The 14,940-nt window shown below is 42.0% G+C and overlaps 1 protein-coding gene across 4 annotated transcripts in view; it reads left to right on the top strand.

Moving 5' to 3' along the window:
- The window catches only part of OSMR (oncostatin M receptor), a 94,209-nt gene extending 80,657 nt beyond the window's left edge, over positions 1–13,552 (top strand). For all 4 annotated transcript variants that reach the window (XM_055246181.2, XM_055246180.2, XM_063619544.1 and 1 more), the window contains 6 exons: positions 230–334; positions 1,801–1,974; positions 2,891–3,058; positions 9,557–9,638; positions 10,133–10,205; positions 10,537–13,552. In XM_055246181.2, the coding sequence (XP_055102156.1) occupies positions 230–334; positions 1,801–1,974; positions 2,891–3,058; positions 9,557–9,638; positions 10,133–10,205; positions 10,537–11,103 (1,169 nt within the window). In that variant the 3' untranslated portion in view covers positions 11,104–13,552. The remainder of the gene's footprint in view (positions 1–229; positions 335–1,800; positions 1,975–2,890; positions 3,059–9,556; positions 9,639–10,132; positions 10,206–10,536) is intronic.
- Positions 13,553–14,940: the final 1,388 nt, after the last annotated feature.

The raw sequence follows: 14,940 nt of genomic DNA, 5'->3' as shown, positions 1-14,940 counted from the left end.
CGCCCGCCATTACATCTGGCTAATTTTTCTGTTTTTAGTAGAGACAGGATTTCACCATGTTGGCCAGGCTGGTTGCAACTGCTGGCCTCAAGTGATCCGCCTGCCTCGGCCTCCCAAAGTGCTGGGATTTCAGGCGTGAGCCAACGTGCCATGCCTTTTCATTCTTTTTCTTTTGAGAATTAGGAAACGTCATTCTGTTATTAAAAATCTGTTGACTTTTTTTCCCTAGATGCTTTTAGGCCAGGAGTTCGATACGACTTCAGAATTTATGGGTTATCTACAAAAAGGATTGCTTGTTTATTAGAGAGAAAAACAGGATACTCTCAGGAACTTGGTAAGTTTAAAGCATTTAATGTGCCCCATGTGCAGACTTGTTCAGAACAATTCATGGATTCCTAGCTTTGGGTTTAGGAAGATGTCAGCACCATACCCAATTTTTGGTATCCCATTTATTCTAGCAATTGGGTTTTTAAAATTATTTTTTAATCATACAAACAAAACATTTTCATTAATTCTCATTGCTAAGTCTCTCTCTTCCTTTTTTCAGTCTCTTACACCCTATGTGAATAATCATCATTTTAGCTGAATCTTTGTCCAAATCCATAATAATGGTTTGTAAATGAAGTCTTAAAGATAGGATGCTGGAATCAAAGGGTTTCAACTTTTAAAATATTTTTTTCATTCCTTTCATAATTTTTAAGACTTTCCATACATGTTGTGAAATCACCCCCTAGAAATGTTACCACTGTCCCACCAGCAGTGGAGGGGATTTTTGATCCTCCCATGGGGTTGCTTATTCCCCTTCTTTTTGTTTTTTTTTTTTGAGACGGAGTCTTGCTCTGTTGCCCAGGCTGGAGTGCAGTGGCGCAATCTCGGCTCACTGCAAGCTCCGCCTCCCGGGTTCACGCCATTGTCCTGCCTCAGCTTCTCCGAGTAGCTGGGACTACAGGCGCCCGCCACCACGCCCGGCTAATTTTTTGTATTTTTGGTAGAGATGGGGTTTCACCGTGGTCTCGATCTCCTGACCTCGTGATCCGCCCGCCTCAGCCTCCCAAAGTGCTGGGATTACAAGCGTGAGCCACCGCGCCCGGCCTTATTCCCCTTCTTTAGCTGGGTGCTTGATTGTTCACTCAGATCAGACCAGTTCTCAGGGGTTCTCCCTTTAGCAGGAGTGGATCCACAGATTACAGTTGGCTCAGAGCAGGAGGGAGGTGTGTGACCTTGTGTGCACGGTCCAAGTGCGCATAAGCGTGTGTGGGAAAACAGCCTCAGCAAAGCCTTCAAAGTAAACATTCCTGGATTGTTTTTCAGTGACACTGGGATAACTGTGCACTGCCACAACCTGGGAACTAGAGTTCATCAAATCCCCCCACTTGCCTCTTTGAACATAATTCTTCCACTTCCTCCCTTCTTCCTCACTTTAGTAGATTCTCTGGTTGAGTCTTTTCTCAAACCCTCTTTCGAATTCAAGAACAGAATTAAGTCTCTTTTTTTTAGACTTTAGTTTGTTTCTTTTATTTTTCTTTTTTGGCTATGTGAGCTTGTGCAAGTTATTTAGTGTCTGGGTGTCCATTCTTCATCTGTAAAAGGCAAGACTTGAACAAGATTGCTCAACTCCTTCACAGCTCTCATAAACTTTGTCAAGGCACAAATCCTCTAGAGAAACAGATAAAACTCCTTAACTTGGCATAAGCTGTTACAACCTCCGGAGCTGGCTATGGTTCTTCTATTAGTTGACATGAATATTCTGAGACTGTTTCCAAATCATGACTTTTCTCTTATCCCAACTTCTTTTCCTAGCTCCTTCAGACAACCCTCACGTGCTGGTAGATACGTTGACATCCCACTCCTTCACTCTGAGTTGGAAAGATTACTCTACTGAATCTCAACCTGGTTTTATACAAGGCTACCATGTCTATCTGAAATCCCAGGCGAGGCAGTGCCACCCACGATTTGAAAAGGCAGTTCTTTCAGGTGACGTCTATTTTTAATTTGTTTATTTATTCTTTCAAGATCTCATTATTTGAAATCATTGAAAATAATGGCTGCCATCTAAGACTGTGGCCAGGCTGAATTCCCTTCTTGCATGGCTTTATACTGAAAAGGTGTTCTTAAGCAAATTAGTAGGGTGAGCAAGATGGTGGGGGCGGGGCAGCGTTTTAACTTACTTAAAAAACAATATGACTTTGTAGTTTTAGAAGCATCTGAAGCACCACCAGCTCCTTAAGAAAGCCTGGCCTTTATGAAACTTTCCTCTTGTTTTTTTCACTTTACTGAGCGTTGTTCCTATTTATTTGTAAGCCCCTTGCAAGCTCTGTTTCTTGCAGATTTGTATGCTTTGGCTGGATCACTAGTACCCCTTGTTCAGTGGATTTTTTGCTTTTTATGCCATCTCCTGAACATTTTTTTTTTTTTTTTTCTTTTTTTTTTTGAGACAGAGTCTCGCTCTGTCGCCCAGGCTGGAGTGCAGTGGCGCAATCTCGGCTCACTGCAAGCTCCGCCCCCCAGGTTCACGCCATTCTCCTGCCTCAGCCTCTCCGAGTAGCTGGGACTACAGGCGCCCGCCACCACGCCCGGCTAATTTTTTATATCTTTAGTAGAGACGGGGTTTCACCATGGTCTCGATCTCCTGACCTCGTGATCCGCCCGCCTCGGCCTCCCAAAGTGCTGGGATTACAAGCGTGAGCCACCGCGCCCGGCCTCTCCTGAACATTTTACCCGGTGTGCCCATGGTGATGAAATGCTGATTTGATTTGTGTTTGGTATAAACATGTTGGTGGTGCTGAGTTAACAACAGCGTTAGTGTCCAGCTCTCTCACAAGATGTTTACCACACTTTTAATAAAATATTTTTTTCCTTGAAAAAAAAAAAAACATTGAAAAAATCACAGATGGTTCAGAATGTTGCAAATACAAAATTGACAACCCGGGAGAAAAGGCATTGACTGTGGACAACCTAAAGCCGGAATCCTTCTATGAGTTTTTCGTCACTCCATTCACTAGTGCTGGCGAAGGCCCCAATGCTACATTCACGAAGGTCACGACTCCGGATGAACACTGTGAGTTTTCCCAAATCAAAGTTCTTCCCTTAGGAGTTTCTGGGAAACTAACAAATTGCAGAAGTGTTGACTTAGGCTTTGTTTAGATCAGGAATTTTCAAACCTTTCTTCTCCCCATCACACCTCCCTCTTTCTCTTGATGAAACGCTTTGTGTCACAAAAAAAGGGTTGCACAGACTCTCACTATATAAAACAGATATAAATAGAGGTAATCTGTCTGATTAAGGCCTAAAATCTTCCTTCTGCCTCCCTCAGTGGCCCTTGAGACAATTCTCTGGAACTCAGTCTCACAATCCTGTACGTAGTTTGAAAATCACAGATAGCATATTTTAGTGTTGACATCAGAAGAGCCACAAGGCTTCTGTCTAGAGAAGAGTGGTGCTGGTTTTCTCAGCAGAATTGTTCTCTGCAGCTAGCTTTCCTCTGGCTTGTTTCCCTCAGCAGCAAACGAATTGCTTCTTGACTCTGTTAGGGCCTCCAGGGGCAATTTGAGATGGGCGCAGTGGAATGGGAATTGAGCAGGGGAATGGAATACTTGCTCACAAACTCCCTGTTTGCATATTTGGTTGGGAAATGGTGAGGTGGAGAGATAGATCTTTTCAAAAATGCATTTGGCTTGAAAGATGGAGAAGTAAGAGGGAAGGGAGAAAAACAGTAAGAACTGGTTGATGGAAAAATTTATTCTCATGGCAAACCCTGACAACTAATAAACAGGAATGTGGTGAGAGAAAATAGATACTGATGGAAGAAAGAGGAGAAAAGAATATCTTCAATGAGGGGATCATAGAAGATCCTGGAAGGCACCCATGAAAAGCAAATAGATTCAAAAGGCTTGCCTGAAGTTACCAACTTTCCTTAAGGTAGGGTGCCCTCACTGAAGCTGCAGCTGTAGAGATGGGCACATCCTGTTGGACTGCTGACCCTGGAGTGCCCTGACTGGTGATTCAGATACATGTGGCTGCAGTGGCAGTGTATTAGTCCGTTCTCACACTATGATAAAGAACTGCCTGAGAGTAGGTAATTTATAGAGGAAAGAGGTTTAATTGACTCACAGTTCTGCATGGCTGGGGAGGCCTTAGAAAATTTACAATCATGGCAGAAGGGAAAGCAAACGCATCCTTCTTAACATGGCGGAAGGAGAGAGAAGTGCTGAGCAAAGGGGAAAAGCCACTTATAAAACCATCAGATCTTGTGAGAACTCACCCACTATCATGAGAACAGCATGGGGGTAACCGCCGCCATGATTCAATTACATCCCATGGGGTCCCTCCCAGGACACATGGGGATTATAGGAGCTGAAATATAAGATGAGATTTGGGTGGGGATACTGCCAAACCATATCATTCAACTCCTGGCCCCTTCCAAATCTCATGCCCTCATATTTCAAAACACAATTATGCCTTTCCAACAGTCCCCCAAGGTCTTAGTTCATTCCAGCATTAACCCAAAAGTCCAAGTCCAAAGTCTAATCTGAGACAAGGCAAGTCCCGTCCGCCTATGAGACTGTAAAATTAAAAGCAAGTTGTTTCCTAGATACAATGGGAGTACAGGCATTGGGTACATACACCCATTCTAAATGGGAGAAGTTGGCCAAAACAAAGGAGCTGCAGGCCCCATGCAAGTTCGAAATCCAATAGGGCAGTCATTAAACCTTAAAGTTCCAAAATGATCTCCTTTGACTCCATGTCTCACATTCAGGTCATGCTGATGCAAGAGGTAGGCTCCTGTGGTCTTGGACAGTTCCACCCCTGTGGCTTTGCAGGGTACAGACTCCTTCTGGCTGCTTTCATGGGCTGGCATTGAGTGTCTTGGCTTTTCTAGGCATATGGTGCAAGCTGTTGGTGGATCTCCCATTCTGGGGTCTGGAGGACGGTGGCCCTCTTCTGACAGCTTCACTAGGCAGTGTCCCAGTGGGTACTCTCTGTGGGGGCTCCAGCCCCATATTTCCCTTCCACACTGCCCTAGCAGAGGTTCTCCATGAGGGCTCTGCCCCTGCAGCAAACTTCTGCTTGGACATGCAGGCATTTCCATATGTCCTCTGAAATCTAGGTGGAGGTTCCCAAACCTCAATTCTTGACTTCTGTGCACCCACAGGCTCAACATCACATGGAAGCTGCCAAGGCTTGGGGCTTGCACCCTCTGAAGCAATGACCTCTTTTAGCCATAGCTGGAGCTGAAGCTGCTGGGATGTAGGGCACCATGTCCTGAGGCTGCACAGAGCAGGGGGGCCCTGGGCCCAGCCCAGGAAACCATTTTTCCCTACTAGGCGTCTGTGCCTGTGATGGGAGGGGTGGCCATGAAGACCTCTGACACAGCCTGGAGACATTTTCTCCATTGCCTTAATGATTAACATTTGGCACCTTTTTCAGATACACGTGGCTGTAAATATGCATTATTTATGCATATTTCTGCAGCTGGCTTGAATTTCTCTTCAAAAAGTGGGTTTTCTTTAGTATTGCATGATCAGGCTGCAAATTTTCTAAACTTTTTTGCTCTGTTTCCTCTTGAATGCTTTGCTGCGTAGAAATTTCTTCTGCCAGATACCCTAAATCATCTGTCTCAAGTTCAACGTTCCACAGATCTCTAGAGCAGGGGCAAAATGCCACCAGTCTCTTTGCTAAAGCATAACAAGAGTCACCTTTGCTCCAGTTCCCAACAAGTTCCTCATCTCCATCTGAGCCTGGACTTCCACCTCAACCTGGACTTCATTGTTCGTATCACTATCAGCATTTTGGTCATATCCATTCAACAGGCCTCTAGGAAGTTCCAAACTTTCCAACATCTTCCTGTTTTCTGAGCCCTCCCAGTCTCTAAGAAGTTCCAAACTTTCCCACATCTTCCTCTCTTCTTCTGAGCCCTCCAAACTGTTCCAGCCTCTGCCTGATATCCAGTTCCAAAGTCGCTTCCACATTTTTGGGTATCCTTATAAGCAGCACCCCACTCCCTCAGTACCAATTTACTGTATCAGTCCATTCTCCACTGCTGTAAAGAACTGCCCGAGACTGGGTAATTTATAAAGGAAACAGGTTTATGTGGCTCACGGTTCTGCATGGCTGAGGAGGCCTCACGAAACGTATGGCAGGAGGGGAAGCAAACACGTCCTTCTTCACATGGCGGCAGGAGAGAGAAGTGCTGAGCAAAGGGGGAAACGCCCCTTATAAAACCATCAGATCTTGTGAGAACTTACTATCACAAGAACAGCAGCATGGGGGCAGCCATCCCCATGATTCAATTACCTCCCACCAGGTCCCTCCCATGACACATGGGGATTATGGGAGCTACAATTCAAGATGAGATTTGGGTGAGGACACAGCCAAACCATATCAGACAGGTTGTGGTGCTGACTGCATGTTGACTACTACACTGAAACACGTCCCTAGGTCTCCAAGCCAAAATCCAGAACCCCTTATCTGACTAAGATGTGTCAATGATTTACATTATTTGAGCACTCTTGGCATTTTGGAGTTAATTTTAAATTTATTTTCAGGTTAGTTTTATTCGACCTTTGGAACTTACTTGGTATACACACACAGACACGCACACACACACACGCATCTTTAAATATGTATTTTCTAAGTCTCATTCATCTCCCTTATGTTAAACTTCATTAGCCCTGCCTTGGCTTGTGACTATTGATTGTATTATTATTTGAAATGAAATATCTGAAATATTTACAACTTTCCTGAGATTTTACTTTTTTTAAAAAAATAGGTAGACTATTATGTGACTAGCATCCAATTAACTGTACCTCAGATCTTGTTAGATGGGAGTAAAAAATACCTGTATCTGCTACAATGAGGCTAGGATGATTAAACAGTAAAAATAAACAAACAAAAAACAGAAATGCAAAAGATTAATGTAATATTGACATTGCAAAGTAGTGAATAAATGTTTATTCTGTTGGTATTTTTCAAAATAATCCTTTCTCTTTGTAAATTGGTTTGTTAACTTTTTCTCTGATTAGGAGACAGAGAGGGTAAGCAGTCTGTTTAAACATATGGGGTATCCAGACCAACCGTAATTTGTGTTTTTATATTTGGACATTTGGCACTACATTTCCTTCTGAATTTAATAGGCATTACTGAATCATTTTTCAATCCTGAGTACGGAAGTAGATTATGTTCCGAAAGTTTGTGTTTAAAATTAGCCTAAGAATAGCTGAAATGAAAAAGATGAAAAATACCAAGTGTTGATGAGAATGTAGAAAAACTGGAATTCCCATACCCTACTGGTGGGAATAAATTGGTACAAGCAATTTTGGAAAACTCCTTGGTAGTATCTTCTAAAATGAGCATATATATACCTTAGATGTGAGAACCTTCATTCCTAGGTACATATGCCCCCAAAATGCCTACATAAACCCTAAAGAAATGCCTAAAGACGTGTACTAGTACAGTGATTGTGAAAGGAAAATAAAATTCACTATGCAAAGGAAAAAAATGAGCTGAAAGCTGGTTCATGCAAGAAGCTGCCTTTCATTTTGCTTCTAAGCAGATAGGTACAGTAAAAGGTTAAATATCTCCGCAGGTAGCTACTCTATGTTTACCTTATCTTAGCCTCTCCTGGGAGATGAATACATAATTAACTATTCTCCTGTCTCCTCCTTTTCTCTTGTGACATGTGGATAATCATACCCTCCTTCCTCCAGCCTACTTTTCCTCCAGCCCTTTCTCCTCCAGCCCACTTTTCCCCTTTAACAACATTATCTTTGGAGAAAGGCACAGACCACATCATGTTTCTGTGATTCTGTTTATTTCTTCCAGTCATGTTCTTCACGTTGGCAAAAGAAAATTCTAAATTGATGGAGACCTGTCTCAGATACTTTTTGGTTTACATCATCAAAAGTACTGTTCTTGAGAGCAAGGTTTTCCGTAGTAAGATTCATAAAGAGTGTTTCTTTCCGCTTTTCCAGGGTCAGGGTCAATTTTAGGCCAGTTGTTCTGGCCCTCTCTTACGTTTGTGCATCCTTTTCCCTAGAACCTTGTGTTGCCTCATAGCACGGGCTTGTGCATCTACCCAGGGCCACCCTTCTTTACAAAACTCCAACATTATCTGCCACACCACTGTCCCCAAATCAAGCCCCATTTCTTCCAGGACAGCCAGGTGTGGGGTGGAGCATGGGGAGGACAGGGGAGGCAAATGGATTGAACAGAATCATACGTAGATGTGAATAACTTAACCCCCTAGACCCTCCCTGAGCAATTTACATTTGTGAAAAGGGATGTTTACCAACCCAGCTGAATTATAGAATTATTTGGTGGAAATTGCAAGCAATGGGAACAGGAAGATAGTGTCAGTCTAATAACAGAGAGACACTCTCTAAAAGAAAAGATGTTTATTTGGGACTGAGCATTGCAATGGAAATATTTATGCCAAAATAAACTATAGTAAACTACGTGCATATTCAGGGAGGTAAAGGAAGGCAAAGGTTTTTAAAGGAAAACAAATGAGGAGGATTATATAATTGTTTTGAAATAATTATTCTTGACTACAAAGATTAATAATAAGGGTGATGCCAGTTCAAGGTTTAATGGGAAGATGTCCTTGCAGAAGCATTGTGTGTGTGTGTGTGTGTATGTGTAAGGTTGTGATGGCCTTTGTGCAAGGTTGTGGTTTTCGTAGTGTTTTTTGTTATCTGCATGGCCTTCCCAGCTCTATTTGTCAGGGTTTCCTACCATTAGTGATTGCATTTTGATTCCAACAAATTTCACAATGGTCATTTGAAATAAATGAAGCACCAGTTGACATATCGGAGAAATAAACGTAATCATTTTCCCAGATTAAGACATATTTATGTAATCTGAGGCTAACTAGAAGGAGTGCACTAGTCAATTTTTGATGTGTAACAAACACCCTCAAAAGCTCCGTGACATACAAGAACAAATATATCTTTTTATGCTCATGGGTTTACAGGTCAGCCGAGACTTGGCTGATCTAGACTGGCATAAGCTGGACTCCAAGCTTCAGTCAGGTTCAGATTTGTTTCACGCATCTTCATTCTAGGGCTAAGGCTGAAGTCGCAGCAGCTACCTGGGGCACACACTTCTCATGCTGAGGAACACAAGAGGGCAAGCCAGTGTATGAGTGCACATTTAAAGCACTTACTTACATTACAATTACCAACAGCCCATTGGCCAAGCCAATGCACATGGCTGAGCCCCAAGTCAAGGGGCAGGAAAGTATTCTCAACCACCATGAAGTTTTGGCAGGGGTGGAAAAGCATAATTTTAATACAGCAAGTCATGATCCAATCTATCAGAAGAGGTAGTAACAAATTTGAGTCACACAGTGTTGATGGCAAATGGCTTCCTGTGTTGGTTGGCTAGTTGGTTGGTTGGCTTTTTCCCTGAAGTCAGGCAGAATTCATATTACAACTTGCATAAATAATTTGAGAAATAATAAACATGTAAAATTACTCTCAATCATAAACTGATTTTTATTCCTTTGAGGAAGGGAAAAGTACTTATTAAAAATGTCCCTTTCTTTTTCCTCGTTCAGCCTGGATGCTGATTCGTATCCTACCGCCCATGGTTTTCTGTGTCTTGCTCATCACGGTCATGTGCTACTTCAACAGTCAGTGGTAAGTGTGTGAGCAAGGTTTATCCAAGAAGAGAGTAAGAGCAAAGTCTGGAAAGAGATTTAGTAAGATAGAAATGACATTGAATAATATGAAACAACGTATAGAAAAGGAAAAGAACAAAGGAGCCTGGGGTGAGAGTATGTAATTTATTTCACAATTTTGTTTTCCAGGTGACTATATGAGGAAACTAATCACCATTTAAAATAGACCACAAAATTTTTTCAACAGCAATAGCTAATATTTATATCTCACTTACTGTATGTTTGGCAGTGTTCTAAGTGCTTTATCAATTAATTCATTTAATCCTCATGTGGACACTATAAGTACCATAATTATCTCCATTTAGCCAATAAGAAATTAAAGCATGGAAGAATTAAGTAACTTGCTTATTAAGTTACAAGGATTAGAAGCCAGGAATCTGACTCCAGAGTTCTTGCTCTTAACTAGTCCACTGTACTGTGAAATTCAGTCTCATTTTCACTTTGTTTCTCTAGGATCAAGGAGACCTGTTATCCTGACATCCCTGACCCTTACGAGAGCAGCATCCTGTCATTAATAAAATTCAAGGTAAATGTTGGCAAATTGTATGTATACCATGTACCTATTAAGGACTAACCCAGAGTGGGGGCTGTCAGAATCCTACTTTCCTAGAGCTCCTCAGGAGAATATAGCACAGTAAAAGCCATCTTTGCACCCACAGCCATGAAATAGGTGATTGGAGCTTTGATTTCTTCTGTTGGGGAAATCTTTTGGTTTTCAACATCACCTGCAGGTTACTTGTGACCAGGAAGAAACATGAACAACATTGAAGCTCTAAGTGTATTTCACATGCTTAATATACTTTGATGCAGGCATGCACACAAATGTCTATATTTACATATTTTTGTTTCCTTTCTAGGAGAAGCCTCACCTAACAATAATGAATGTCAGTGACTGTATCCCAGATGCTATTGAAGTTGTAAGCAAGCCAGAAGGGACAAAGATCCTAGGCACTAGGAAGTCACTCACAGAAACCGAGTTGACCAAGCCTAACTACCTTCATCTCCTTCCAACAGAAAAGAATCACTCTGGCCCTGGCCCCTGCATCTGTTTTGAGAACTTGACCTATAACCAGGCAGCTTCTGACTCTGGCTCTTGTGGCCATGTTCCAGTACCCCCAAAAGCCCCACGTATGCTGGGACTAATGACCTCACCTGAAAATGTACTAAAGGCGCTAGAAAAAAACTACATGAACTCCCTGGGAGAAATACCAGCTGGAGAAACAAGTTTGAATTATGTGTCCCAGTTGGCCTCACCCATGTCTGGAGACAAGGGCAGTCTCCCAACAAATCCAGTAGAGCCACCACACTGTTCAGAGTATAAAACGCAAATGGCAGTCCCCGTGCGTCTTGCCTTGCCTCCACCGACCAAGAATAGCAGCCTCTCCTCAATTACACTTTTAGATCCAGGTGAACACTACCGCTAACCAGCATGCCGATTTCATACCTTATGCTACGCAGACATTAAGAAGAGCAGAGCTGGCACCCTCTCATCACCAGTGGCCTTGGTCCTTAATCCCAGTACGATTTGCAGGTCTGGTTTATATAAGACCACTACAGTCTGGCTAGGTTAAAGGCCAGAAGCTATGGAACTTAACACTCCCCATTGGAGCAGGCTTGCCCTAGAGATGGCAGGATCATGGGAGTGTGCTTACCTTCTGCTGTTTGTTCCAGGCTCGCCTTTAGAACAGGAGACTTGAGCTTGACATAAGGATATGCATTAACCACTCTACAGACTCCCACTCAGTACTGTACACGGTGGCTGTGGTCCTAGAAGTTCAGTTTTTACTGAGGAAATATTTCCATTAACAGCAATTATTATATTGAAGGCTTTAATAAAGGCCACAGGAGACATTACTATAGCATAGATTGTCCATGTAAATTTACTGAGCGTGTTTTATAAAAAACTCACAGGTGTTTGAGGCCAAAACAGATTTTAGACTTACCTTGAAGGGATAAGAATCTGTAGTTCACTGACACAGTAAAATTAACTCTGTGGGTGGGGGCGGGGGGCATAGATCTAATCTAATATGTAAAATGTGTGATGAATCAACAAGATTTCCACAATTCTTCTGTCAAGCTTACTACAGTGAAAGAATGGGATTGGCAGGTAACTTCTGACTTGCTGTCAGTTGTACTTCTGCTCCATAGACATCAGTATCCTACCATCATTTTTTATGACTACCCCAGAACATAAAAAGGAAAGTATATCACATAATTCCATTCACAGTTTTTGGTTCCTCTTTTCTTTCAAGAACTATATATAAATGACCTGTTTTCACTTAGCATCCTTTGGACTCTGCAGTAGGTTGTCTGGGTCAAGATAACTCTCAGTCACATTTATATTCATATTATGCTAAAATAGTAAAATGAAAGCTCATTGTTGGACATAATTTAGATATAACTAAAAAGTTCTATGGAGTGGGAAATTCCATGTTGGCTCTGGAGCAACTTTGTCTCCTCTGAACCAATATATTCCAAACCAATATATGCAAAGCACCTGGTACGCAACTGGTATTTTAGTACATGTTGGTTCTTTTGGTGCAATCTCAGCTCACTGCAGCTTCCGCCTCCTGGATTCAAACAGTTCTCCTGCCCCAGCCTCCGGAGCACCTAGGACTCCAGGTGCATGCTACCACACCTGACTAGTTTTTATATTTTTAGTAGAGATTGGGTTTTACCATGTTGGCCAGGCTGGTCTCAAACTCCTGACCTCAGGTGATCCACCTGCCTCGGCTTCCCCAAGGGCTGGGATTACAGGTGTGAGCCACCATGCCCAGCCTATTATTTGTCACATTGTCACATTTATTTTACTTTTATTTTTTGAGACGGAATTTCGCTCTTGTTGCCCAGGCTGGAGTGCAATGGTGCAGCCTTGGCTCACTGCAACCTCCGCCTCCCAGGGTCAAGCAATTCTGCTGCCTCAGCCTCCCGAGTAGCTGGGATTACAGGCATGCACCACCACACCCAGCTAATTTTGTATCTTTAGGAGAGACAGGGGTTTCACCATGTTGGTCAGGCTGGTCTCGAACTCCTGACCTCGGGTGATCTGCCTGCCTTGGCCTCCCAAAATATTGGGATTACAGGTGTGAGCCACTGTGCCTAGCTGTCACATTTCTAAACAAGCACGAAAGGGGTTTTTTTGTCTTCTTGCCTGCCGTCAGCATGTTGGAAATGGCTCTGTCTATGCTTATGCCTCTGGTGCCCAATGCCTTGCACTGTGCCATTCAACACTATGAAGAGAAACAAGTAGCCACACCTCAAAATAATGTGGCTGTCAACTGGCCTAAATAAACCTACACAAACCAGTACTTGCTTTCTGCTGGAAACATTGATTATGTGCTCCTCACGTAGTAGAAAGCGGTATCCTGATTAGTCTAACAGTTGTGTTAGACTTTAGGGCCAGTATTGTCAGCATTTATTTATTTATGTACCATTGTTATGATGATGGGATTATATTTTTCATTTGACTCTTCACGAAAATGTCAATGACATTGATGACTGGTTTGTACATTTTTCATATAGTTTTGTTTAAAAAATAATTCACACAAAACCTTGAAGTCATTTTTGCTATTGAAATAAACCTTAAAATATTTCATCATCACATTGTGTTTTATCTCCCTCAATAAAATGAAAATCAATCTAGTAATTACTCACTTTAGATGATACATCACCTCGTGAACTTACTAAATAAAAATGTAAATTCCTGGATATGACTACAAACCTCTTAATCAGAATCTTTCTTTGGGGCATGGACCTGGAATCTATTTTTTATCAGTTCCCAGGCATTCATCTACACACTAAACTTCGAGAATCACTCGCCTAAATCAAATGAAGTCTTTCTGAAATAATATAACAACATGCCAGTAGGAAATGCTGGGCTCTGTAACATTTGCCTTCATAATATCACTATGACCTGTAGTCTTGGCTGTAAACATTTCGTCTCCAGTGGTCATAACCAAATAAATTCATGTTCAAAACCTCAGTTTTCAATACTATATGCCATCATCTTAACATGGCTTTAGGAAGTGCTATTCAGAAACTTTGAAATACATATTCATGTGTCAGAAAAATGGAGAATTTCAAATATACACAAAAGTAGAATAGTTTAATAAACCACTATGTATCATCACTAGCCCCAATGGTCACGACCCATGACTGAGCTCCATCCACAACCCTGTTCACTTTCTCCTCACGTTGTTTTGAAGCAAATCATGATATCGTGATTTCATGTAAATATCTGAGTTCTCTAAATAAGCTCTACTTTTTCTAATAGTCACAATATTGTTAAAATTGCACCTAAAATCACAGTAATAATTCCTTAAAATATATCAGGATATTCGGGTGGTGGATGGGACTGGCATAAATGGCCTTTACATCCTGCATCAGCCTGTGCACAGTCCTCACCTGTGTGTGGGGGACCTCAACAATTCAAGATGGGAGTTGGGACCTCTTCACACAACAGTACGACTGCTGAAACGCTTCCTATATCCAAACACCTAACCCATACTAATTAGGGTCAACCTTGTTACCTACTAGAATGTGTATTGATTAAGAATGTCAAGACTTAATATCTTATTAACACTTCTAAGAGTTCTGTTGAAAGATAAGCCTTCATCTCAAATAATTTACAAAGCATGTTAAAGCACTGCATAAAGCAGAACTTTTAAAACTCTGGAAGAGAGAAACAGTAGAAGACAGTTTTCAGAACTTTCAGTTAAAATGTTTACAACACAATAGGTATATTCAATTTGAAGCATAGTTGTTTTATTCCTCTAGGCATTAAGGAAAGTTTTAGTATATTCTAGTTTCTTAAAATCAATACCGAAGGAGTACTGTATTTTTGAGTATTTTATATGCTAAAGTTTTAAAAATGAAACAATATTTTCCAAGTTCAGCTACATTAGGACTTTTTTAAAAGATCAGCAGCATGATGAATTTCTAAGTATGCTTTTTAGTTTATTTTGGGGCCAACTACCTTTTTTTTTTTGAGACGGACTCTGGCTCTGTCGCCCAGGCTGGAGTGCAGTGGCGCGATCTTGGCTCACTGCAAGCTCCGCCTCCCAGGTTCACGCCATTCTCCTGCCTCGGCCTCCTGAGTAGCTAGGACTACAGGCGCCCACCACCACGCCCGGCTGATTTTTTTGTATTTTTAGTAGAGACGGGGTTTCACTGTGTTAGCCAGGATGGTCTTCATCTCCTGACCTCGTGATCCTCCTGCCTTGGCCTCCCAAAGTGCTGGGATTACAGGTGTGAGCCACTGA

Source organism: Symphalangus syndactylus, chromosome 16 (genome assembly GCF_028878055.3).
Source record: "Symphalangus syndactylus isolate Jambi chromosome 16, NHGRI_mSymSyn1-v2.1_pri, whole genome shotgun sequence".
In the NCBI taxonomy this organism is placed as follows: domain Eukaryota; kingdom Metazoa; phylum Chordata; class Mammalia; order Primates; family Hylobatidae; genus Symphalangus; species Symphalangus syndactylus.
The sequence above is the reverse complement of the archived record's forward strand: the minus strand, read 5'-3'. Positions and strand labels throughout refer to the sequence as shown.